The sequence below is a fragment of the Mya arenaria genome, chromosome 15 (genome assembly GCF_026914265.1).
Source record: "Mya arenaria isolate MELC-2E11 chromosome 15, ASM2691426v1".
Lineage (NCBI taxonomy): Eukaryota > Metazoa > Mollusca > Bivalvia > Myida > Myidae > Mya > Mya arenaria.
This window is the reverse complement of record NC_069136.1, coordinates 36,548,464-36,575,559: the sequence shown is the minus strand read 5'-3', so window position 1 is coordinate 36,575,559 and position 27,096 is coordinate 36,548,464. Positions and strand designations below refer to the sequence as shown.

General features: G+C 34.9%; 4 protein-coding genes across 4 annotated transcripts in view; 1 reads left to right on the top strand and 3 right to left on the bottom strand.

Annotated features, from left to right (window-relative positions):
• LOC128218997 (phosphatidylinositol 3,4,5-trisphosphate 5-phosphatase 2A-like) overlaps positions 1-3,053 on the top strand; it is a 39,084-nt gene extending 36,031 nt beyond the window's left edge. The window contains exon 19 of the mRNA XM_052926792.1: positions 357-3,053. Coding sequence (XP_052782752.1) covers positions 357-797 — 441 coding nt within the window. The 3' untranslated portion in view covers positions 798-3,053. The remainder of the gene's footprint in view (positions 1-356) is intronic.
• A 6,614-nt stretch (positions 3,054-9,667) lies between these two features.
• On the bottom strand, positions 9,668-10,840 carry LOC128219334 (GTPase IMAP family member 7-like). Its single transcript, XM_052927142.1, has one exon. The coding sequence runs from the start codon at positions 10,838-10,840 to the stop codon at positions 9,668-9,670; it is 1,173 nt and encodes a 390-aa protein (XP_052783102.1).
• Positions 10,841-19,250: 8,410 nt separating this feature from the next.
• Positions 19,251-20,134, bottom strand: LOC128219015 (MKRN2 opposite strand protein-like). The gene has a single exon (XM_052926827.1). The coding sequence runs from the start codon at positions 20,131-20,133 to the stop codon at positions 19,498-19,500; it is 636 nt and encodes a 211-aa protein (XP_052782787.1). The 5' UTR covers position 20,134; the 3' UTR covers positions 19,251-19,497.
• Positions 20,135-20,446: 312 nt separating this feature from the next.
• On the bottom strand, positions 20,447-24,538 carry LOC128219018 (mediator of RNA polymerase II transcription subunit 11-like). The gene is made up of 3 exons (XM_052926829.1): positions 24,446-24,538; positions 22,675-22,815; positions 20,447-20,643 (listed from the first exon to the last, which is right to left on the bottom strand). Exons 1-3 carry the CDS (start codon positions 24,525-24,527, stop codon positions 20,450-20,452), a joined length of 417 nt encoding a protein of 138 aa, XP_052782789.1. The 5' UTR covers positions 24,528-24,538; the 3' UTR covers positions 20,447-20,449.
• Positions 24,539-27,096: the final 2,558 nt, after the last annotated feature.

Here is a 27,096-nt window from a genome sequence, read left to right as displayed (position 1 = left end):
ATATATTTTATGCCTACACTAGGCTGGATTGGGGGTTTCTGCACTTAACAGTGAACAGTCTCTGACTTATTGTTTAAAAATGTGTCATAAATATGTTTCTAAATATAGACCTTTTCGCTTATGCGGTTTCAGGCACCAAATTTGTTAAAAAGACGTTCCAGGATAGTTTGAACCATGATTTCATTTTATCGTGGGCTGAACTTTCCAGGAGAAACTAAGCACTGTAAAATTCATCTGTAGGTGGTTACGCAGGAAAATGAGAACATTGTTACTTCAATCTAAAATTGTATTTTGATATATGCTTTGCCATTAGGGTGAGCTAAGTAAGATTGATTTTAGTTTAACCATTTTTTTAGGACGATCTCCCTACAGCCGACCAATTCTATCATGTCCTAGAAACACCTGACAAAATAAACCCTCGGACGTCGACCTTGTACAACTCAGCAACTACATGTATAAACATGCAAGCAGCAAATGACGCAAATCGGGGGCCATCTCCAAACACTTACGACAAAATTGATTTGTCTGGCGAGTTACAAGAAACGGACATGTCCGATATACAAAATTCTAGTGAAATGTTGACATTAGATCAATGGCTTGAAGCCTTGGGATTGGAGATGTATCATGATACATTAGTCGAAAATGGTTGGGTGAATTTGATGGTTCTTCACGAAATGACCGAAGCAGATTTGGACATGTTGAACATTGATAACAAAGGTCATAGACTAAAGATGTTACACGCTATTCAATACCTGAAAGGAAACGATTCAACAAGTGACAAAACAGTTGTTATTTAAAAACTGAAATTATATATTTTTGTATTTAAAGCTGCACTCTCACAGATTTATCATTTTTACAACTTTTTTATTTTTTGTCTTGGAAAGAGCAATTTTTTGCATAAATATCTGCAAACCAATGATATGAGATTGCTGACAAAAATCAGATTGTAGATTTTCATATTTCTGTTAAAAAAAATGTTTTATGGCCTAAACCATTACTAACGGTTTAAGAAAAATGCATAAAACATCAATTTTTGAACTTAAATATAAAAATCTGTGATCTCATTTTTTGTTAGCAATCATATTTAACTGGTTTTGGCTAGTTCCAAGACAAAAAATAAAAAAAATTGTCAAAACGTTCAATCTGTGAGAGTGCAGCTTTAAAGGGAAAATAAAAAGTCTTAGAAAATAATTTACGGTAGACATGCTTGTTTCGATGATAGAAAATTATCAAAAGTTCAAATCGGAGCTCTGTTGTTAATAATTATTTAAGAATATGATAGATAGTTCTATATTTTGCCAACAAGCATATAAGTAACACTTTTAAAGTTGAATTATTTAAAAGCTTAGAATTACAAAATTCTGTTTTGTTGCCAACATATAATCTGTGCATCAGTATGTTCAGTATTGATATTATTGTTAATGCTAATAAAACAGAAAATTATGATTTAATCTGCATAGCAGTTATCACAAGAAAAAGAAAGTCTCTGTCAAAAATAATTCTTATATGATGTACCATAGTTGAGTATGTGCATTAAAATTATGTCCTAGTACATGTGGGATTTATTATAAAATGAATAAATGTTTTGCCTTTCATTGGACAATATTAAGATTCACTTACAATTTTATTAATTGGAATTCTCTTTGAGAAATTTTCCGCATAATATCAATTTATGGTCTGCATTTGTCATATAATAAAGAAATACATCATTCTTTGTGTAATATTTATGCTAATAATAATTTATGATCTGCAAAAGCCATATAAATATATCTATCATTTTGTTTGTTTCATTATTATGCTAATGGCAATTTATGATCTGCAATAGCCATTTAAAAATCCATCTTTTTGAGTATTACATTATTATGCTAATGGCAATTTATGTAAGCAATAACCATTTTAATAAATCCCATCTTTCTGTGTGTAATATTTAAATATGCTGATGACAGATTATGGTCTTCAAAAGCCATCTTTCAGGACATACATTATTCTGTGTGTTATAATTATGCTAATGCCAATTCATAATTTGCAATTGCTGTATAAAGAAATCCATCATCATTCTGTGTGTTATAGAATTATACAGGTGCCAATTTATGATCTGCAATGTATATACAAAGAAAGCCATCATTCCAGACATCCATCATTTTGAATGTACAATTATTATGCTAATGCCCATTCATAATTTGCAAATTGCCATTTAAAGAAATCTATCATTATTCTGTGTGTTATAATTATGCTGATGCCAATATACATGTATGATCTTCAATTGCAATACATGTATAAATGAATTCATTATTTAAGAAATCCATCATTATGTGTGTTATAAATTATGCTGATGCCAATTTATGATCTTCAATTGCCATATAAAAATATCTATAATTCGAGACATTCATCATTCTGTGTGTAAGAATTATGCTGATGCCAATTTATGATCGGCAATTGCCATATAAAGATATCCATCATTCGAGACATCAATCATTCTGTGTGTAAGCATTAAGCTGATGCCAATTTATGATCAGCAATTGCCTTATAAAGATATCCATCACTCAAGACATCCATTAATTTGTGTGTAATAATTAAGCTAATGCCAAGGTATGATCAGCAATTGCCATATACAGATATCCATCATTCAGGATATCAATCATTATGTGTGTAATAATTATGATATTAATGCCAATTTATGATTGGCAGTTGCCATAAATTATATAAAGAAATCCATCATTTTGTGTGTAATAATTATGCTGATGCAAAGTTGATAATTGCTTGTTAAAACCTGATTTGTTGCAAACTTCAAACCACTATCTCTTGTTTTATTAACAGAATTAAAATTCAAAAATTTCTTACTCCGGTTACCTCCCTTTAACAAAAAAAATGCATTTTAAGTATTTAAAGAAATGTTCAAAATTTAGATGTGGTTGGTTATTTAAATTCACATATGATGTCATGGATGATTTACATTGTATTATGAAGTACATGTTTCTATGATGTGTTTGTTTAGGCATTTTGCCCATTTAATAATATATAATATATTGATAAATAAATCATATCAAAAAGTCGTCACACTGATGAATGTACATACATTGACTAGGCGGTATTACCAGTATGCCAAGCTTAACTGACTGATCAATGTGATATTAACAGTGGTTTTAATCGTTGAGAGGTAGACCAATTTTTGGCTCATATGTTTTTTGTGTCAGCTTGTCATGGTGGAAAAACTTAAGTTTAAATTTGGCCATAACTCAAAAAATGTTCAACAAACTTGAAATGAAGCCTAGTACCCATGTTCTCTGGCTTTGACTAGAGCTGTCAAAGAAGTGATGAATAACCTTTCACATCCGCCTGGACACAGGAAACTATTTCTTTTAAAAGGGGCCAAAACTCCCTCAAACAGTGGTGAATTGTAACCGAGTCAAACTTTATCTATATTTTATAGTGTTAAGCAGTGTACCAAAATGTTTAAATCCATCAACCCTTTCAGGAGTTATTGTCCGTAGACCCTTTATTTAGCAAAGTCTTAGTTGTAAAAGGGCCATAACTCCTTAAACAATTGGTAGTTGTTTGTAATCAAGTTCAAACTTGAACTGTATTTTATGTTGTTTAACATGTGTACCATAATGAATCCGGCTGCCTCGCAGATAGTGCTTTTTTTGAAGATCATTGAATAGAAAATCTGCATCTTAAATGATTTGCAAAATTGAAACCATGTAAAAGTATGTCGACTTTATGGTGGCAGGCATCAACTTTTTATGCTCAGCATGAGCTATATAGTGATAGGGTTTTTGTCAATCGTCCATTGTCGTCCGTCGTGAACATTTTCCTTCAAACAACTTCTCCTCCTAAACCACTGGCACAATTTCAACTAAACTTCGCAGGAATGCTTCTTGGGTGGTCCTCTGCCAGATTTCTTCAATAAAACTGGTTCCATGCAGAACTCTGGTTGCCATTTCATCATAGACGCATTGAATAAATTGAATGAAAATTCCACAAAACACATAGAAAATTAATATCATTCATTGTATCCATTGAAATTATATTGATTCTTGGTGCGAGATATAGGGCCATAGGGGACCTCTTGTTACAAGTGGGCTTTAGTCTCATCTTTGTTCTTCGCTATATGCAAATGTTTATGTATTTAAGCTGTTGCTAATACCCCCATCACATGGTATGGACTTGAAGGACGTGAGTTGACTTTGAACATATTAAAATAAACGTAGTGAGGCCGTGGTCGAATCAGGACTTAGTAAGAACTTTATAAGAACGTATTAACGACGACTTGGACGTAGTGACGGCGTAACTAGAACCTAGTAGGAACTCTTCACTCTTTTACTACGACTAAGGTACGTTTGTGCCACGTTGTAGAAGACCTCGCTTGAGTTTTAATACGCTCTTTCGGTCTTAGATATGTTTGTATCAGGTTCTTGCCACGTCCTGTCAGGTTCTGAAGAGTGATCTTGTATAAATACGGGATTCAACTCCCCTACAACTTCTTTTTATACCAACACTAGACATAAATGAAAAAAGGCCAGTTATAAATAGAACTCGATAATTCTATCACGATCACATTTACAAATTAATTTAAGTAATATGAACCTAATGAGGACGTGATAAGCACTTGGTAAGCGCGTGGTGCAATCTTCCTGGTCGTAGTAAGAACGTACAAAGAACGCATTTGACGTGGTGCGCGCGTATTAGGAATGCAATGAACGTGGTGAAGGCGTGAAGATGCGCGCAGTAAGAACATATTTGGAACGTGTAAGACGCAGTGAATGCCTGACAGGGACGCAATAAGGACGTAGTATGGACTTGAGTAAAGCAATTTTTTTTTTTAAATTTGACGGCGTCTTCGCTGCGTTCGTCGAAATTGCCAGGGCGTAGTGTGGTCTTCATGGTCTTCGTCTGGTGTGATGGGGGTATAAGATTATACATGTGTATGTAAATGTGTGACCACACAACACTCGGATTAGGTTGTGCGGGACAGCACAGTATAATTACTACGGTTAAGTAGGGGGTCACCGAGTTCGAGACACACTGTCAAAGAGGAACGTCACTTTTTGCCATTTATATAATAATTCGGATAATAAGCTGACCAAACTGGGAGATCTTGTTGTAGTTATGATCACGTTTTGAAAGATTAAATAGATTAGATTAACAACTCAAGTCCAATTACGTTCTTTATTTATTACACACTAAAGTTTAAAAATCAATCCAAAATAAATCCAAACAATGATCCAACAAGAAACATCAAATAGTTTATGTGAAAATAACTATGATAGTAAGAATAAACAACATCTTATCACTATAAAAGTAGTTACAATATTTCAGTAGTAAAAGATTAAAAGTACAAAGTTAATTCTTTTGTTTGTCCATTATTTATGAAAATGTACTGACTACTTATGAAATGAAAGAGTAGAAGTTACCAACGATAATTAAATTGTAATCTACCAATGAAGATTAAGGAAGTGTGATTCAAAAAATGGCAATCGTCAAAGAGGTAACTGAGAAGTTGGCAAAACTATTCTGGTTATACGGTTATACACAAGTTGTCCAAGTACGTTGATGGCCGTCATAGCGGGGTAAACTTGCAAGTTTTAGCAATGAGATTAAGATATGAGATAATTAAGGTGATAATAATTAAGAAAAGGAAACAAGTAAAATCCTATACGAAATGTCAAAACACTTGCAATCAGAATAACTCAAAAAAGACTTTGCAGAAAATTGAATATAAAAACTAAATATTCTCGAAAAATAAAACATATACAAAAAAATAAAGGAAATTTTCTCATAAAATTTTAGAAAGTCACTCAGTGACAAATTCTGCCTCGCATCACAAAAGTTTGTCCCAAACCGTATGTAATATTTGTAAGAGATTTGTCTGTTATCATTTTATCTTGCATTTGTATTTGTAATATCACAGAACATGTAAACTATACAATGAAAATGCATGCATGTAACAATACAATACAAATTAAAGCAATATGACAAGTTGCTATATATATATACGTATACATTGATATGTTAAGTGGTACCACATAAATAGAAATAAGCCCAAAAAATATCGTATATGCATCAGAAATGAATAGATATTTGAAATTTATAGTGCACATATTATCAAGTTTAACAACACAAAAAATATATAACAAAAGATGGTTATATTATTTATTGTGCGCATCATATATACATTTTGTAGGCAATACGATTTTAGATTGCTTTGTATTGAAAATCTCACATTATTTTGTCATTCACTCAATGTAATGATGGCCCCAAATAACTGATACAATTAAGCATATGATTCATACTGATTCTATTTTACAGTGCGTCTTTCAACAATTTACTCTATATTTTGGACTTATACCACACTGAACATTTTGAGTGATATACATTGTTACAAATATTATTATTACTCTACATATTTACACATTATGAAGCAATGATATGTATAAATAACACCTGTACTATTAAGTGTACTGTCAAATTTTACTTTGAATAAACGTCTTACAATTTTATTTTTTTTCTTCCTATATATCAATTTAACTCAACAGAAGGTGTAACACAAATGTATGCACTCTGATGCCATAGCTAATGTTAGACTGAGTAAATGTTAATCAAAAGCTGAGGGATCCGGCTTCTGTGATTTCCCCATTTCATTTTGAAGGCTGTCCATTTGCTGTGCAAGGTTGATGGCAACCCTGCAAATGCATTTTTTTATGTTATTGCAGTACTGCAATGTATATCGATGTAAATTAGGTTACATTAATTTCTGACATGGTGTCGCCCTCTTTATGCCTTGAAGTATACAGTGAAAGGATAACATTAGTTCGTTATTCTGATTTTCTTCAGACTTTATACAACTGCATGATATTTGACCGCAAAACTTTATACATTTCTTCTTTTTTTGAATACTAGTATAAAATGCTGTACAATTGATCATTGCTTCACAATTTTACAATTTATGAATCAATAAAATTAATGCTATCTATAAGTTGTTTATTATAAAATGTGTTTCACTGATTCTGCCCTCCATACCTTTATCCCTAAAAAAATATTATACGGATGAAATAAACGCATTATGAATTTATCAGATAAACACTAAATCATTATGTTTTATTTACTGTAATGATTCAATTTCACTGAAAGAGCCAAAATATTAATCAAAAATGTGATTCTAGCCATAAAATTATTTCATTGATCTATCATTCAATTTTGGATAAAAATACTGTATGTATTAAAGCTGCACTCTCACAGATAAAGCGTTTTAACAACTTTTTATTATTTTTTTGTCTTTGAAAGAGCAATTTTTTGCGTAAATATCTGCAAACCAATGCTAAAAGATTGCTGACAAAAGATCAGATCGCAGATTATCATATTTCCGTTCGAAAATTAATGTTTATGGCTTAAACCGTTACTAAAGGTTTAAGAAAAATGCATAAAACATCAATTTTTGAACTTAAATATAAAAATCTGCGATCTAATTTTTTGTCAGCAGTCTTATATATAGCTGGCTTCCATACAGTTTCGCAAAAATTGGCTCAGTCCAAGACAAAAAAAATAAAAAAAAGTTGTCAAAACGTTCAATCTGTGAGAATGAAGCTTTAAGAAATATAAATATTGTTGACGTGTTGTTTTTTATAAATCAATAGTTTTTCACACAAAACACATATTGAAATCACTGAAAGGATATGGCATGAGTTTGTCCTTCAATATTGAACAAGTATTCTATAATTGGCGTATTAAAAAAAACAACAAATGTAATACTACGCACCAGTCAATTGTAACAACGGCACCCCCAGGCGCAGGTGTATACCGGGGATAGCCGGGGAAATGGGCCGTGTTTTTACCTTTCAGGTGGCCCCGCAGTGCCGGATGAATACGGTGGTTTTGTCATCGCTTTAAATATAGCGGGGAATGGATCTTACCTGGGGTGCGGGGGCGTTCGGCGGGGATTTTACCATCTGTTCGTCCCCGCATGGCGGGGATTTTAGCCGGGGTTCTCTGGACCTAAAGTTAAAGTCCCCGCTATTCCCCGGACCTGGGGGCGTGTTTACAATTGACTGGTGCGCTAGTGTAACGGTCTGCTGTGGGCGGCGGATGTGCGTTCATAGTATTACATTCCGTTATAGACGGAAATACGTTCATAGTACGTATTTTTACTTGGTTGGTAATATGAAAATTAGCAAAGCCCGGGTGTGGATTGAGAAAAAAATCCACCAAATGCCCCCGAACCCCAGGGAGCCTAGGTAAGGCAAATTCCCCGCTATATTTTGCGCTATTTCCCCGGCTATCCCCGGCATACCCACCCCCCCCCCCCGGATCGGGGGGGGGGGGGCGTGGTTACAATTGACTGGTGCATTATGAAAGGACGCTTTTCTGGTGACCTGTATCACGTCGAGTTCGATGTATCCACGGATACATGTTTACTCACCGAACTCGACGTGATGCAGGTCACCAGAAAAGCGTTTTATCGTAATATTCCATTTATTATATACCTGCCTATTCAATCATTCCTTTTTATTTTTCGGTTTCAATTCGATTTAAATTTACCGCCATCGTTCATGCGAATTCGAATGTGTTACGTAGTTTTGTGCAATGATGTCAAGGGAGGTTAGCTACTATGTACAGCGAAACGACGTCAAAAGTTACCGACTTCCCTTTATTGAGCAATATAAGAACAATATATTTTGTGTCTGAGCAAAATTAACAAATTGCTAATTCGAAAACAATTATTTAATGTCACAGCACAAAAAACAACAACAAACGGTACTTATTTTACGAGTACACACTAATCGTTATTTTCCTGTATACGTAACGCGGTCATTTTTAACAAAGTAAATATTCGTGGGATATTTTGACGATCATGATATGCAGATTTGAGGGAAGTTCGTGAGTCAATCGCTATTTCTATCGATGACGCGAATTCGCCTTCTTCATCGAATTTGCGAGTTGCTCATATTTTTATAATAAACATGAACAATGCAACTTCGAACTATGAACTTCGAAATGGTAAACAACTAGTTCACTGTTCGTAGCTGTCTAGATAGATTGTAAGTGTTCTCTGCTTCGTGCTTATCGTCATGGTTCTTTGAAGAACATGAGAACCATGTTCCTGAATATTTACATGCTTCTGGAGCGAGAGTAAAGACAGATAATTTAATGTATTTAAAAGTTGACAGGTTTTTCCAGTATTTTTGGTCACGCTATTTATAGCAACGCGAAAGTAGTTTCGAGATTACACACGGTACTCGCTAATACGGAATCAGAAAACGACAGTATGGTCATACGGATTTTTTAATACGGCCTGCTGTATTTTCACTGTTGGATACTGTTTTTCACATGTTGCGCATGCCTAATGTATTACAAATCGTACACTATTATGTTACATGTTATTTACTCAGCAATACTTATTACACATCTTACTTATTGTATAAGTGTTACTATTTTTATGAATAGTTATAATGTACAAACTTTTGGGAAATAGTAAAGGCCATATTTATAACAAGTATAAATTTAGCCAATCAACAATTTGAAAATAACATCAAAATAGATGATAGTTTAGCACAAAGATGACTACATAATTAGTATTACTAAATTCAATGTAGCTTAGTGTATGATAGGACATTCCACTTTTATCTATTTGTTAGTCATTGGTACGAAATAGCCCAAAAGCAATCTAAACTTACTGTACTTCAAGATTTTCAAGACATTTTGATATTCCCGCCGAAGCCATTTCTGTAAAAACACGTTTGGCAATATCAACTATTAGTGATGAACTGGCTTGATTCTTCTCCTCTAAAACACGCCTTATTTTTTCGTCTGTCTTTTTCCGCTCTTCATCTAATGCACGCTTCATTTTTTCCTCGGCCTTTTCCAGCACTTCATCTATTGCACGCTTCATCTTTTCCTCGGCCTTTTTCCGCTCTTCATCTAATTCACACTTCTTTTCTTTCTCGGCCTTTTCCCGCTCTTCATCTAATGCACGCTTCATTTTTTCCTCGGCCTTTTCCAGCACTTCATCTATTGCACGCTTCATTTTTTCCTCGGCCTTTTCCCGCTCTTCATCTAATGAAAGCTTCATTTTTTCCGCGGCTTTTTTCCGCTCTTCATCTAATGCACGCTTAATTTCTTCCTCTGCTTGTTTCCGCTCTTCTTCTTTTATTTTTTTGAGCATCATTGCGTAGAGCTTTTTGACTTCTTTTGCAGCTGTTTGGCTTTCGTCATATGTTGATGCTAAGCTTTTAAGGGCTGACATGTGTGCATCTTTGTACAGAAGCTCGAAAGGCCCCTGTTCGCCGCTTAGGTTTTTGATTAACCTCAAAACTGGCTGAGCATTTCTACCCACTATTGGGTTACTGTTTTCTATTCTTGCCACTCTATTGCCGCAAGCCTCCGTATACTCCTGGATCTTAGAACTTTGTAAGAAATCTTTGAACTCTGACTCATTAACACTATTGCCATGAGTAAAAACGATGATGGAATTATCGAAAATCTCGTTTCCAAAAATGCAAGTGAGGGTAGAAAACTGCAAAATATCCAGATCAGTGATTCTTCCGATTTCCAAAACAATCAGAAACGCATCTGGATTTGGACATATTTCCAGCCCTCGTAAGAGTTCAAGCCCAATATCTCCAAGTTTTTTTTCACCGTCAAACAGACCAGGTGTGTCCATCACTTGAACTTCAAAACGTTCTCCCTCAAGAACGATGGATGATTTTCCAATGCAGCATTTATGTGTTACTGCCTCCTGCGTTATTTTACTTTCAAAAATGTGTTTCTCAAGTATGGTATTGCCAGTAGCACTCTTTCCTTTTCCACTTAAACCTAAAACGACTATTTTAAGTGTTTTCTCCATGGCCTGCTGCTAAAAGCAATGATAAAAGATATCTTCGTTCTGGTATATATACAACGTGATATTCAATATTGATCGCTGTATTTACCTTTTTACCAAGGCACTATTAACCAAGGTTCTGCATAGCTTATGAAAGTGGGCAGGGCCAGTGTACTTATTTGTGTAGTGATATAAGCAAAACAAAACAAAAAAAAGATAAAGAAAACAAAATATTTTGAAATCACTCAACACAACTCAACAACTTTGAGATTTATTGAAAATATATACTAGTATGATGAACATGTCAAAACAATTATGCTTACAATTACTAGTAGTTTTAAGCCAAAATTTCCATTTGGCAATAGTTGGTTTTATTATGTTTATTATTTAGAATACTATTACCAGGAAAAAATATCATCATTGTTCACCTTTTCTTGCTTTCCGGTAGTATATAAAAAAAAGAATGCTGACACATTTGCATTCCAATGTGTTAAGTGTAAACTTGTCTATATGTAATGAAGTATAATTGAATCAACGGGTAAGAGGCCATTTTCAACTTGCTATATATTTCTTTATTCGAAAACAACAACAATTATACTGGGCATTATGTACAGAGACTACTGCTTCAAAGACACAAGGTTTTATGAGGCCCCTATGATAAAATCAGACACTTGATTAATATGTCCATTGACTTATAAAAGATAACTCAATAGAACAACTCACAGAGCCTCAAATGCGTAGGCCAGTGAATTAAACATTATTTATTTATTTATCTATTTCTTTTATTTTTTAATTATTTTTTTAGGGGGGGGGGGTAAATAGGGTGGGTCCTGTCAACGTAATTGCCGCCTGTGTACACATGGTCTAAATTTCAAAAACGTAGCTTCAAAAATAAGAAAGTAAGTCAAAAGGTCACCTAATAATGTCAGTGTTGATACTTATTTTCAAAACTGTATACAGGGTTCATACAGATCTTGGGTACCAGAATTCCATGATTTTTCCATGACTTTTCCAGGATATTGCTCAGTTTTCCATGATACCATCCAAACACACGAAACTCAAAATCAGGACAAAGATATACACATTTTACTAGTATACTGACTTTTAATTTGCAAAAGTAATCTACTGCAAAATTAGTGCTGTTATTTTTTATGTTTTGGACAAGTGGGTGGGGGAATACACATCCGACTGGACAGTTTTCTCACTATTTGTTCCAACAGGTTTGAAAAAAATATCTAAACGGGGCACATGTTTTTGTTGTTTTATTATGGAGTGAAATACTTCCAACATGTTCTCCACCCTTAATGTGCGATTTAATCAATATTTGACAGATCAATAAGTTTGTCATACACGGCACACAACTTTTTCGGTTATCGGGCTTATTAAATGGCTACAACCAGTCCTTGTATCAACAAATTCCTTTGCTTGGACTCTTTTTTACGGTTCAAAACCTCGCAAAAGCACAACCAAAACAACCGGAACCGGTGCAGTAGTAAACTTTGAATGTTTGTTTCGTACCCAAGCAGATTCGCCCTCGATATGGAATAGAATAGTTTGTAGCGGTGTATTTTCACGATTTCTCATTGAAATTTGGATTCTTAAATTTTAACAGATTTTTTTACGCACTTACAGACTAATTCCAGATTACTTTTTAACTTTCCATGACGAATTTTTAATATTCCATGATTTTTCCATGATAAAATCCAAATAATCAAGATTCCATGATTTTTCCAGACATAACTCGTTTTCCATAACTTTTCCAGATCTGTGCGAAACCTGTGTATACATGGTCGAAATTTCATTACAGTACCTTTAAAAATAAGAAAGTAGGTCAAAAGGTAACAGTCAAGGTCATCCAAGGATAACATTGATATTTGTTTTCAAAACTGTACACATGGTCAAAAGTTCATTGCTGCAGCTTAAAACTAACAAACTTGGTCAAAAGGTCACAGTCAAGGTCATCCAAGGACAACATTGATATCTGTTTACAAAAAAAACTGTACACATGGTCCAAATTTCATACCTGTAGTTTTAAAAATAAGAAAGTAAGTTAAAAAGTCACAATCAAGGTCATCAGAGGACAACATTGATAATTGTTTTCAAAACTGTACACATATGGTCCAAATTTCATATCTGTTGCTTCAAAAATCGGAAAGTAGGTCAACCGGTTACAGTCAAGGTCATCCGAGCACAACATTTAACTTTGTTTTCAAAATTTTGAACAAGGTCCAAATTGCTTTGCTGTAACTTCAAAAATGAGAAAGTAGGTCAAAAGGGGTGGGACCTGAGCTTTGACCCCTGGGCATTTGCACAATCATCGTAGGGGACCACTATATGATGCTAGATACAAATTATTATAGGTTTGGACCTGACGGTTTCAGACAAGAAGATTTTTAAGAATTCCCTATATAAGTCTACAGGAAACCTCTCTTGTGGCCAGTTTTTACCCTAGGCGCATAATTTGATGTTCACAAGCAATTGTCTACAGACAGACACACAAATAATGGACAGCGTGCCATCCCATAAAATCATCAGTCCTAGATTGCCAGGATTTGATGGAGTTGCACACAGATCAGACAATAATATTACTCTACCTCCAACATCAGTGTGTGTATACCACGTGATAAAGTACGTCATAAATGCTACGTTGGAAGGCAACATTTTAACAACATGTTGCTTCGAATGATGACTTTTCTGTTTCTTCACCATTTTAAACGAAACAATGGGCAGTATATGCCGCTTAAAGAGTCCCACCTTCGTTTTATTACCGGAGTTTGTTTAGGTTTCCTCAAACACTTCAATAAACCAAAATAATGTTTTGACAGTGCTCCATTAGGCCGCCGTATAATGAAAAACGAAGGTTTGTTGAAGTGTTTAACGAAACTAAACTCTCAATCAATCTCTAGTAAGACCAAATGCAGGGCTCTTTGTGCTCAGGTGAGCTAAAAACAAGTTAAAACACTTCATTTAATTAATACTATTATTTAAAATTCTACGAACTACTTCTACTGTTTTACCATCTATTAACAAGATTGCTTTCAATGGAAAATGACTGAGGCGTTCCAAATGATTGGAACATGATCAGTATACACAAACATTATCAACCAAAAATTCCATGATTTTTTCTAATATAACTTGCTAATAATAAATGATAAAGGGATTTTTTAGTGGAATTTTGGGTTGACATTAAGGTTTTTGTGAATAATGATCATGTTCCAATCAATTTTAGTCTTTAGTCTTTTTTATTTGTTTGTATTTATTTATTCTGTGTTTGGGGTGGGGTAAATAGGATGGGTCCTGTAAACGTAATTACCGCCTGCGGATTTCTCTCAGATGGGCTCCTGAATAACTTATTCTGTCGTCAGCAAGCCGTTTGGTTTTGTAAAGATTGTTTTATACTTGATCAGGTGTGTCAGAGAACGTAATCAATATGTTCCTCTGTCGCAGAGCATGATAATTGTTGACATTTTGTCTAAAAATGCGACCAAGCCTCATTGATATTACTGTATCAGGGCCAACTTAAATTGTTGCGCAATTCGGCTATGTTATTGCTTGTATTCATTTGTTTGAATAACTTGGCCTACCTTGCTGCAAGGTAGTCCAAGTTATTCAAACAAATGAATACAATGCAAGGCTTGCAATATAATCATGTTTTCGATTATCTGAGCCAAGGTATGCTTTTTAGTTTTAGAGTAAACTAAGGAACAGAAGAGACCACAATACATTGAATGTGTATGAATATCGAATTCGAATTTAAGAATAAGATGTACCAGTACGTACTTGGACACAATTATTTTATTACCAATAATGAATTAGCTCTTATTCAACATGTCTATAATGACACAGCTGTTGGCAGAAAGATAATATTTTGCCTTAAAATTTAAAATCTAGAAGTTCCCTGCATAAATCTGTCATGATATCTGTCACTCTTTTTTCATTCAAGGTCACTGTGACCTTGACCTTTGACCCGATGACCCCTAAAATCATAAGGGGTCATCTACAGGTCAGATGCAACTCCAAGTCAAGTTTGAGGGCCATGTGTGCAGGGCATTGTCGAGTTATCACACGGACAACCTTTCACCATTCAAGGTCACTGTGGCCTTGACCTTTGGCCCGATGAACCCCCAAAACAACAGGGGTCATCTACTGGTCAGGCCCAACCTCGAAGTCAAGTTTGAGGGCCATGGGTGCAGGCATTGTCGAGTTATCACACGGACAACCTTTTACCATTCAAGGTCACTGTGACTATGACCTTTGACCCGATGACTCCTAAAATCAATAAGGGTCATCTACTGGTCAGGCCAAACTTTCATGTCAAATTTAATGATCAAAGGTTCAGGCATTGTTGAGATATCACTGGGAGAAGATTTGTTTACTTTTTTGCGTTAAAGGTTACTAGTTGTGACCGTCACCTTCACCCAAAGTCACGAGGGGTCATCTACTGGTCAGGCCCAACCGTCATGTCGATTTTGATGACCATAGGTCCAGGAATTGTCAAGTTTGCTTTCTACGTCACTGTGACCTTGACATGAAAGTTGGGCCTGACCAGTAGATGAACCCTATAAAAAACAAGAGGCACATCAGTGCCTGTGCTCCACTGGCCAAAAGGTTCAAGCAAAGACCACCTAACGAACATTTTCGTCAAGTTTCATAGAAATACAATCATCAATTTTTGAGGAGAAGTTATTTAAAAAAATTTTTTACTTTAATAGCTCTGGCTGCCATGTTGTGCAGTGGACCGAAATGATTTGGGCAATTTGAGTAAAGGAGCACCAAACAAACATTTCTGTCAAGTTTTATCGAAAAAAGGTCATCGGTTTCGACGACAAGTCGTATAAAGTTTTTTTTATTTTTTAGCTCTGGCAGCCATGGTGTGCAGTGGACTGGAACCATTTAACAAATTTTGGTTAATGACCACCCAAGGAACATTTCTGTCAAGTTTCATCAAAATCTGATCATCGGTTAACATTTAATCTGAATAGATTATGAAGCAAATATCTAACCTGAACAAGAACTGACGAGATAGAATCGACTTGGTGTTTCACTTACACTTTTCGGCCATTTAAGTTACTAAAAATAGCTGTTTCATAAACTTTCAGAATGTCACTTAAACGAAAATTAATGTTCAGTCTATATATACTTTCCTATGTATAAATGTAAGGTTTTTAAATTGATCTTTTTGTGAGAACTTTATGCTTATATGTTTACTCATAAATTATTATTGTTTAAAAATTATTTAAAGATGCTATACGTGAAAAATTAAGACATTATTTTTTTTTCTATTAAAGGGAGGTAATTCAGTAGTAAAATGTAATCAAAGCTATTAAAGCATGGCATTTCTTTTCTAACCATGTTGATATTATTACAGTCTATTCAAGCAAGATGCCTTTTGTTTTTACATAGTACCCATAGGTTCTGAAAAACAAGGAGCACTATTCCCAACAGAAGGATGTCACTCCCTATCACTGCATGAGCATCATAATAAAGAAATGTTTACTCAAACTGCAAGCTGCTCAATTGAAATAGGTATTTACCTCAAGCATACAGTTTTATAATGTGGCAAAATAGTCGGACTACTAGATTGTCATTCGGACTAGTAAAATATGCCATTATGCTAGTCCAACTGGCTAGTAGGTTAAAATGTTTTTCGTGAAGACTGCGGACGAGAAGTCCTTAAAGGTTTTTCTATTTTTAACTCTCGCAGCCATGTTGTGCAGCGGACCGGAACCATTTGGGCAATTTTGGTTAAAGGGCATCCAGATGAACATTTATGTAAAGTTTCATCAAAATCTGATAATCGGTTTCTGAGAAGATGTAGTTTAACGTTTTTTTCTATTCTTAGCTCTGGTGCCCATGTTGTGCAGCAGACCAGAACTGTTTGGACTATTTTGGTTAAGGACTACCCAAGTAACATTTCTGTCAAGTTTCATTGCAATACGATCATCGGTTTCTGAGGAGAAGTCGTTTAAAGGTTTTTCTATTTTTACCTCTGGGGGCCATCTTGTGCAGTGGACCGAAACCATTGAAGCAAATTTGATAAAGGACCATCCAAGGAACATTTCTGTTAAGTTTCATCAAAATCTGATCATCGGTTTCTGAGAAGATGTTCTTTAAAGGTTTTTCTATTTTTTTGCCCTGGCAGCCATGTTGTGCAGCGGACCGGAACCATTTGAGCAATTTTGGTTAAGGACCACCCAAGGAACAATTCTGTCAAGTTTCATCAAAATCTGCCTATCCGTTTCAGAGGAGATGTCGTTTAAAGATTTTGCTATTTTTAGCTGTGGCGGCCATATTGTGCAATGGACCAGAACCATTTGAGCAATTTTAATAAAGGACCACCCAAGGAACATTACTGTCAAGTTTCATCAAAATCTGCCGAACCGTTTCAGAGGAGATGTCGTTTAAAGATTTTGCTATTTTTAGCTCTGGCGGCCATATTGTGCAATGGACCGGAACCATTTGAGCAATTTTGGTAAAGGACCACCAAAGGAACATTCCTGTGAAGTTTTGTCAAAATCCGCTTATCAGTTTCAGAGGAGATGTCGTTTAAAGTAAAAGTTTACGCACGCACGCACGCACGCACTCACGACGGACAATCTGTGACGACATAAGCTCCATGGCCTTCGGCCAGTGGAGCTAACAACAACATATGACTGATAACATGGCACTCGCTTGCTCACTCTCACGCCTGCCCGTCCACTCATCCAACTTTCCGACACACCGGCCCATCCACTCACTCACTCACTCACCACTCAAAACCCACTCACAACCCACCCCACCCACCATACTTATTCGGTGTATTCCATGAGCTGTAGAATAAAACGGGCATCATAGCAAAAGGTTATATTCAGATTTAACTGAACTTTTATACTAGTGTGTTATTATATTATGCATATCAACTACAATTTTAAGAGAATGTGAACACAATTGTAGTATAGAAAATACTATTTCAATTCAGATTACAGCTTAAAAAAGAGAGTATAACAAATTATTTACAAATTTACATATTTAAACCAATTATCCATAACAGCACTATATGGAAATAAGAATCATTAGAATATTCAGAAGTATATGACTTACACGCGCAAGGCTAGACATTGTTTTAACTTACACACAAAAAACATACATGTACAGAGGAAAATGACCCAGCTTTGCAATGCTATTTGGTATATTTATCTTGTTTCACTTCTAGAAATGTGCAGACAGAAGAGAGAAACCAGTGGATTAATTATGGATTGTACATAATTATGAATGTCCTCCCCTGTAGTATCTTATCTATAGAATTATTATGCAATACAGTTACAATTAGCTCAATACCAGACCTCCAAGTAGTTTTTCAGTTTATGAGAGTTTTCCAATTCATATCCGAGTGTATAAATGTGTTTCACTGTTTATATACACAAAATATTACATACTTGTGCATGAACTTATTTTGTAATTCAAACATTATTTCAGGTATGTTTCAGAGACTGATTTTCATTGAAATTAAGTACTTTCGAGTATGATTTTCAACTCAAAGCCTTAAAACGTTCTTTAAAAAGAGGTACATGCTTGCATACAAAAAATATACACACAAACCCTTCTAGAGCATTTTAAGACTTTATTTGCCTACACAAATTGGAGAATTAAAAGTTAAAAGATGATCATGAACTCACAATGTTTTCTTTTCGGTTCTTGTGTTTGATTATGAGTGGAATATGCATAACTTTGCTGCATTTTTTGTTTGCACTTGTTTACAAACCAATGCACCTGATTTGTTGACGTTATCATAATATGGTCACAGAAAACAGTGTATTCATTATATTCCCGCTTCACAGTCAGGTAGGAATTATTTAGGAATTGCTCGCGTTATCACGTCTGTCCGTACGACAGTCGGTCCCTCCGTCCCGTTTTTGTCGATTCTATATGTTTCTCATTCTTGTCCTGATTTTTTGCAGAACTGAACACCATAGCACGAGGTTGTGTCGCGCTCAAGATCCGTGCCCCTAACTTTAAGGTCATGCGTTTGTTTGGCTCTGAATGTGCTTTATTGCAGGCATAGTGAAAATAATAGAGAACTGGACTAGCTTACGTTTAGACTCTCTGAAGTTTGTTTACATATGTTATGACTTCAAACAAAACGAATATTTCATCAAAACAGCGCTGTCGATACTGATATCATATTTGCATTTTCACATTCATTTGATTTGGACCTTCATTTTGAAATGGGGGTCAGAATGAAACAGAGGTCAGAATGACCCTTGTACCAGCTACTAGAATAGAAACTGAATTCTTAGTAGTATGAATTCAGGATTACAACTGATATCTGTTCACTTAGGACTTCAGATTGAAATCCAGTAATGGTGGTAATGTTGTTCAGAAAGTAAGGATATAAAAATTCCACCAGTATTTTTTTCACCATTTCAGGTAGCAAGTTAGGGCTTTTCCGATTGGAAGAGATGGTTATTTTGACTGACTGAAATTGTGAATTCCCAGTTTTCCAATGGTTGAAAATAGAAAGAACAGGTAAAATACTGTGAATAGTATACACCAGTCCTTTCATACAACATAAACCTTCAATTTACACATTTATTTAATTTATTTCATCTTATGTGACAATACCTGCTATTTTTGTAGTATATGTATTCAATAAGTCATTGCACCAATGGTTATACACACATTTGCACATGACATTTTATCCTTTAAACTGTCACATCCTGCACAACACAGCCTTTTCGCTTTATGTCTCTGTACAAACTAATGAATTTGCCTGCTCGAGCAGTCACTGGTACAATCATTTCCTCACAGAATCTGCGTCTGTCCTGCAGACATCTTTGTGTTGCTTGTAAGCCCAGCCTATTCAGAAACGACATTACAAAGTCATAGCAGTTATGAGAGGTCTCGGTATACTTTCCTGCAGTCCACAAAGACTCCTGAGCTGCTAAATCTAAGTCTTGGTCCCACTTTTTCACAAAATCGCTATTCTCCGAATTTATGTCAAGAACAGTAACTCTCAAACAATCAGACCAAGTCTGACAACCCACAGTTACTCCCCTTTCATCATATTCATACACAACACCTCTTGAGTTTGTCACTCCAATGTGAAGATCTGATTGGTTTGTAAAATCCTTCAGAAAGCTCCCAATGGTTGGTTTAATCACCACACAACACTGCGTGAAACTAGCGTCGATAAATGGGGAGTCTATAAGATATGGTGGTATTCTCATCTCAGTTTTCAATGTGTCCTGTCTACATATTGGGCAAACAAGAGGAATGGTCTGGCACAGAATGTTCTTGTCCCTTTTGCAATGTTGGAAACATCTAATCTCTGACTCCATTATGTGGCTTACAATTAAATTTGTATCAAATACAAATATTATGAAAATGAAACAGATCTTGATCCATACAATCAGGTGAATATACTTAATATTTCACTTCCCAAAATGAATAAAAATGAGCTTCTTGTACAAGGTTTTGAACAACTTTATAGGCTGTTTCTTCTTCAGTCTTTAGCCTACTACAGTAAGTCAATTAGCATTTACCATGTACTATTTTTTTCATTATAAGCACTTCAAATATACATGGTTTTGCTATTCAAAGTTTTTAATCAATCACCAATTACAACTCCAATCAGCGGTTTAACATTTAAGCACCTCAATTTCCAGGGAGCTGGCCAGGCTTTGCCATAGGTGGCATAGAATAACTTTTCGCCAGTTGTAGGAGTTTGGGTTTCCCGTCAGTTCTGATTTTCTCGAGCTCTTCAAGGCGACTTCGCACGTGAGCCATACGATGGTATCCCATCAACAAGTCCTTCTGAGCAGCATAGCACGAGCCCTCGTGCGGTTGACCTGCAATGGACAATAATTGAAATGCTCAACAGGGCCTGTAATTCACAAACATCTGGAGTTTGACTTTGAGACTCATACTCAGAAAAAGGTAATTTTTAATTTTGTTGCAAAAATACTATTTATTTTAATACCAGGGGTCAAAATTACGAACAGTTTCAAGTCCAGGTCTACCGTAGATCATATTTATTCCATTTCTTTTACAAAAAAATTATGTAAATAATAATGAAACATTCAAAAATTTATACATTTCAGTGAATTTCACCATCAATGCTTTGATAGAAGAAAAATTACAACGAAATGAAGTTATGTCATATTGAGTATTGAGTCTGAACTGCATCAGAACATCTATGGTAAAAATTGCTCTCTATTACAAACTTACAATTGATCTGTTCTACAAACTGCCAAACATCTTTATCAAAATAAGCTATATTATAGATATTTTAAAACATTTTAGAGTTCAGCTTTCTGAGCCCAAGTCTCAGACTCGAAATGTTTGTGAATATGGACCCAGGGTTTGCTGAACTAAACTTAATGGACAAAAATTGAGTGCTTGGAAGTACAGAACTTTCCAACATTTTGGATAAAAATACCAAAAGTGAATACTTGGAAGTTTAGTATATAAAAGTGTGGTGTTAATGTTATATTTCTGGGGCCACAAAGCATCTTAAGTCATTTCTAATTTAAGTTGATTTCTTATAAAAGTTTCATAGTCAAATTGAAATAATCTTTAACATTAAATTATGTTCTTTTCAATATGCAAAGTCAATGAATATAATGTATTTTGGAAATTCTTACGGTAAGTTTTTATTTCATATGAATAAAGAGATACTAAAATAAGGAAAGTGACTTAAGTTAAGAAATGACTTGAGAAGTTTAATAAAAACCGCCCCAGGCCTGCTTTCAGTAGTTCTTGAATTAAAAGGGGTTTTGTTTGAATTCCTATTTGAGGAACTGGCTTGTTTTAGATTTGTAAATAATTCTAAAAAGGTCAGAATAGGTGTATAACAATGAAGAAAATTTAACTTTTTGAGAGTTTTCCATGTTTGGGAAAACAATTTCCAAAATTGAAAGCAAGGAAGTTTATTCTTCCAATTTTTAATTCATATTGGAAGTCTGACTCCAGGAGTGATAGTGTTTTGGGGCTAGCATCCTATGAGTCATGAATATAAAGTAAGGCTTCTATAGACCATAGCTGTTGGTACATAACATAAGAATTTAGAAATTGAGTCTTGGAAATCTGAATTTTAACAAAAAAATAAATAATTAATTTATCAAAACCCCTTTATTTTATATACATATAAGGATCTACATTCGTGTATATATTTTCAACAATCTCTATAAAAAAAGCTGCACAAATATTTTCATTACGTGACACTGACAGGTACACTGCGAAGGATATCAACAAGTTTATCCCACTAGCTTTGATTATCTGGTCTTCCAAGATAAACTTTCTATCTTGATTCTTCCCGAGTAGGAATGCATTAGATTACTCTTGATAAATATTTAGTTAAAGATGCACTCTTACTCCCAAATCAGATTTTCCGCAATTAATAATATTGTTTTAGCGTAATATTCCAAAAAGGATAAATACATGTAAAAAAAAATGGATCTTATGAAGGATACCAAGTTTAATTTGAAAGATATGCGCAAAAAACACGTTAATTATACCTTATGAGACTATAGTAGACCACAGTAAATATTTTAGCATTCACAAATCATTTAGTACTTTTGTGTTTTCAGCTATTAAATACATGGTTACAATCTTGTTATCAGTAATTAATATTCACCATGAATGCATTATTTAGTAAGTAGAGGTTTATCAGTTTGTTATAAATGTGTTTGTATTGATTTTGAATCAGAGTGTCACTTTAAAGCTATCTAACTTCAGGAAAATGTTTCTAAGATGATATTGTAAGGATTGAGGAGTGAGGTACAAGATATTGCCTCTCTCCGCAGAATGTTTAGAACTCAAGTCTGTTGCTATAAGGTCAATGCCCGTTCAGAATAAAAATCAAAATTCAGCCCAATTACCAGTCGATACTTGAGTAAGGTAGTTGATCTGTTTCATCAAGCCTACTTCAACACCTTCAAGAGTTTTCATAAAGCCAGTGGTGTGGTTTTCTATCATCTTCATCTGCGGCTTTTCCTTAGATAGTTCCTCGAGGGCTTTACCTGAAAGTTAACCAAACATGATATTGAATAATAATTTAATATTTTATCACACAGTGTCATTTAGAGTTTTTCCCACCTGTGAATTGGGCCAAGGCCCTTAGAATTCATCATCAGATACTGCTGATACACACTATGCTATGCTTCGTTATGTACCGTAGGCAATTTGGCTATGAAAATCTTGTAATCATGAATAATTAATGAGGCAGTTTCATTGGTTCCGCAAAGTAACAGATGTTTATGGTTGAAAAGTATTCTGGCGATTGCCAGAGTTTAACCAGGTCTGCCTGCTCAGTACAATAATATTTGGCAGTAGTCAAGACCACACGGCCACGGTAGCTACTGACTTTGTACAGTTATTGAACAAAATTTGAGTGTAACATTTCAATTCATTGGAAGACGAGTTGTCTCTCCTGCCTCATGCATATTCATTAAACTGAGATATTGTCAGTCTATAGTCCAGAGGTATGTATGAAGTGTAACGGAAGAAAGTACCGTGTTTGCTGACAATGTAAGACTTGTGAAAATAGCAACATAATACCTAAAATTGTTAATTTATGAACATATATTACAAACAAAGCAAAACTCCCTTTAATGTCATTGACTTGAATAACTTCAAGAAAAGATAGACTGCATCTGTTTTAATTTAACATGTTACGTGTTGATATTTTAAGGACTATAAATTTTGAGTCCAATATTTGTGAAAAAAAGTATACTTTTCGGAATTGTGAATGGGGACGAATTTTGGCATACTTTGTCACAGAAAAAATTAACTTTTAACCATTTGAATCTCTTGTACTTTGGACAGCGCCACTGCCATCTTTATTTGTTTTTCACAGGCTGTTCAAGCTCTTTAGAAGTGTAGCCTACATGTAGAAACTTCATTGTTTATATCTTCAAGTTTCAAGTTAAATTATTCTCATGGCCCATAATTGCATGGTATGTTATTGAGCGTTGTTGACACTTTTTCAAGTTTACAATTTTGCCACCAATTTGCAGTATGTTGTAAAATGTTGACCAAGTTATTTGGGTAATTCCACAATGTGCAGCTAATTCACCGAAGCGGTCGAAGATCACCGATGATCACAGTACTGCCAGTACATCGTTTTTATACGGAAATGAACAACTATTTCTGACTATGTTCAAGTTGTATCAGTGTGGTGCTTTTATGGCAGAGTTCGAGGAGTCATTTCTATTTTTTGAATTGAGATGGGAACCCCAAAATGAAATATCGTTTGGAAAATATAATCGTCACTTAGATAAAGTCAGATATTTCTACAAATTGGGAAAACAACCTAAATGAATTGTGTTTTTTCATTATAGAAGGAACAAGACATAACTTGTTTAATGATTAAATCAATTGAAGTTTAACTGAACTTAAGTGTATGTCTTTCATATACGTGGAATTCTAGAAATGGCATTTTTCTAGTCTTAAGCTTGATTATTTACATTGGAATTTATAAGGAAAATAATTAGTATATTGTAACCTTTTGTATGATAGGACCAATTACACGAGGCAAAATTTACACAAAATGTATAAGCAAGGTGAAATTTGCTCTAATCTCATGGAATTTACGTCATAAATTGACTTATAGTGTATTCAATTTAAAATAAACATAATTATCAAGTAAACCTGCACTGAGTATTGCATTTGAAACATCTTTTTCGATGGTTTCTAGTTGTTGGAGTCTTTCCACCGGTCCACTGGCAGCCATATTGAATTCAGTGTCCGTAACGAGGGAGAGCCTCAAACGTATGTAAAATGAGCACTCGTTTGCATTTACTGAAATATGCTAAAATTTCATCTGGGACCAATTACAAATTAACCATTAATCCTACTCCCAGATTTTACAAAATAAAGCAAATAAACGAAATATTGAGTAAGCCAATCGAAGCCTAAGCAGCAAACTGAAGAATTTCCATTCCATAGATATGGAAATGTCCCTAATTCTAGAGGCAGTGATTAAAATATCCATCAACCGTTCGGTCGCCTTGATTTAAGAAAGACTTTGTAAGAAGAGAAGCATGGAATCTGTCCAAAGAAGAGCTTCCGGAATTGTGTAAGGATTAGAACTACCTTGGCCGATTATTGCAACAATGTATGCCTAGCATACATACACAATCATGCACGAAATTTACCACATTAACAAAAATACATTATTTCCTCCACAAATACCTAAAAACGCTACGTATTGCAAAGGTAATATAATTAAATAGGACTGAAATAAAATAATATATTCAGCCTATAAATAACTAGAACTCTTTTTGTGACAACATAGTACAGGCACCAAAAAAAAAAAAAAAAAAAACATAAAAAAAGGAATTAACAAATTCAACTTGAAATTTGAGACTTAATCGTTATGCCTAGTACTCTTTCGATTTTTATAAAGAAAAGCACACCTTAGTGTCGAGGTTAACCATGCGAGACGAAAGGTGCGATTTCCGATTCTTTGGCACGAGAATCACGGTGATTATGAAGTTAATGCTAAATATCATTTTTACGCAATACATGTTGAATTTCCAACTAAAAAACAACGGAAAAATGGGTGGAATGACCATTGAAGAGTGGGCAAGGGCTGTTGGCATGAATAATGCAGGTATCCCGATTCGGCAGGTATGACCAATTTTGTAAATTAATAATTACATTCCGATATAATGTGGGAAATAATATTAAAACTCAACTGTTAAAACCAATAACGCATTATAAATTTATAACCGTCCAATATATTTTATGTTGCGCGGCTGTTCAAAAGGCGACACTCGAGTATCCATCAGCTGTGGGAGAAATTTAGAAGAACCGGAATTACATGTATTGCTGACATGTTCCGGAGGTCCAAACGCAGAGTAACAGCTAGTCAACAAGATATATTTATGGCTCTATTCCTCGCTACGTCAACGTCAAGGCGGACTGTTGGCACACACAACAGGCCAATTAGCCACAGATCGCCCGCAACCGGCTCCGGGCCGTCGGTATTCGCACCATTCGACCAAAAAGGTTCCTGTCCAGGTTCCTGTCCTTACTACGTGGCATAGAGCAGCATGGTTATCATGGGCGAGACGGAACCTACGGTTAATTAGAACTTACTGGGCTAGTGTCATATTTGTGGATGAAACCAGATTGAAGCTCCGTGGGTCAAACGGACGCGTCCGCATTTACCGACGAAAGGGAGAGCGAAACAGAGACTGTTGTCTGAATAACGCTGTCTTGTTCGGCGGTTGTTTCGTGATGCAAGACAATGCGCCTTGTCATGTTGCACGGGTAACTCAGAATATACTGGCAACAAACAACATTCTTGCCAAGTTCTAGATTATCCGGCAAAACCCCAGATCTGAATCCCATAGAAAATGTGTGAGACTTGCTAAAGTGGAAAGTTAGGGCTTTGCCCCCAATAACACCATTCCGACGAACTCAGGTTTGATATCCGTCGGATACTGGACATTATCACACAGAACTACATGTACAGATATGTGGTTTCAATGATGTCAAGGTCCCACGAAGTAATTGCTGCAAATGGCGGCCACACAAGCTACTAAACTTAACACTTTCTCCTGGACAGTACTTTGTGACTTTCGATTTAATGGGTGACTAACTTTAACATTGTTATTTCAAATGAATTAATTATTCTAATGAATTGAAATTTTATGAAAACATGTTTGCAATAAAATGCGTAAATGTGTGTATTAAACAAGTTTGAGTTCCTGCTATTTCATTAAAACGCATTTAGTGTGCGTTTAGTAATTTTGTTGAGTGTAGGGTGAAATTCTAGAGAAACAGTAGCAATTTTCGAACGTTTTCATTTAATATCACTTCATTATTAATGATTTGCATATATCAAACATCATCAATGTGTTAAAATAATTAATTTGAAGCTTTTTATTGACATTTAATAATATTGTTCGACAGAACATATGGCTCCGTCGTAGCCATGTTGACACTCCCTTAGGTCCGACGTACTTTGTTGTTACAAATACTGAACGGTCATAGAAAAAAAATAGGCAAAAGTGTCATTATGTTGAACAAAAGATGCTGTTTGATTTTCAACATATGTTGTTGATATATTTATTAGCGTGACCATTCGAGATCTACTCACCGACTTGTATATTATTATTATTTTCATCGATATACTCGACCCATTACGGGTATAGGCATACCATTTATAATATTAAGATATTATTGCAGTATTTAGTAGACTGGTACCCTGAGTTTACTTAATTGGTAAGAAATGATAAAATAGAATGAGGCTACCAGTCTAGTATTTCGATTAGACGAAAACGAAATCCAAA

Bases quoted from the DNA above. Each gene is read 5' to 3' on its own strand.
- LOC128219015 (XM_052926827.1), bottom strand. From the start codon at position 20,133: ATGGAGTCAGAGATTAGATGTTTCCAACATTGCAAAAGGGACAAGAAC.
- LOC128219334 (XM_052927142.1), bottom strand. From the start codon at position 10,840: ATGGAGAAAACACTTAAAATAGTCGTTTTAGGTTTAAGTGGAAAAGGA.
- LOC128219018 (XM_052926829.1), bottom strand. From the start codon at position 24,527: ATGGCTGCCAGTGGACCGGTGGAAAGACTCCAACAACTAGAAACCATC. The intron at 22,816-24,445 runs GTTTACTTGATA...GTTAACTTTCAG, and splicing joins AAATGCAATACTCAGTGCAG to GTAAAGCCCTCGAGGAACTA. The intron at 20,644-22,674 runs GTAATTGGGCTG...TGTCCATTGCAG, and splicing joins CCTTACTCAAGTATCGACTG to GTCAACCGCACGAGGGCTCG.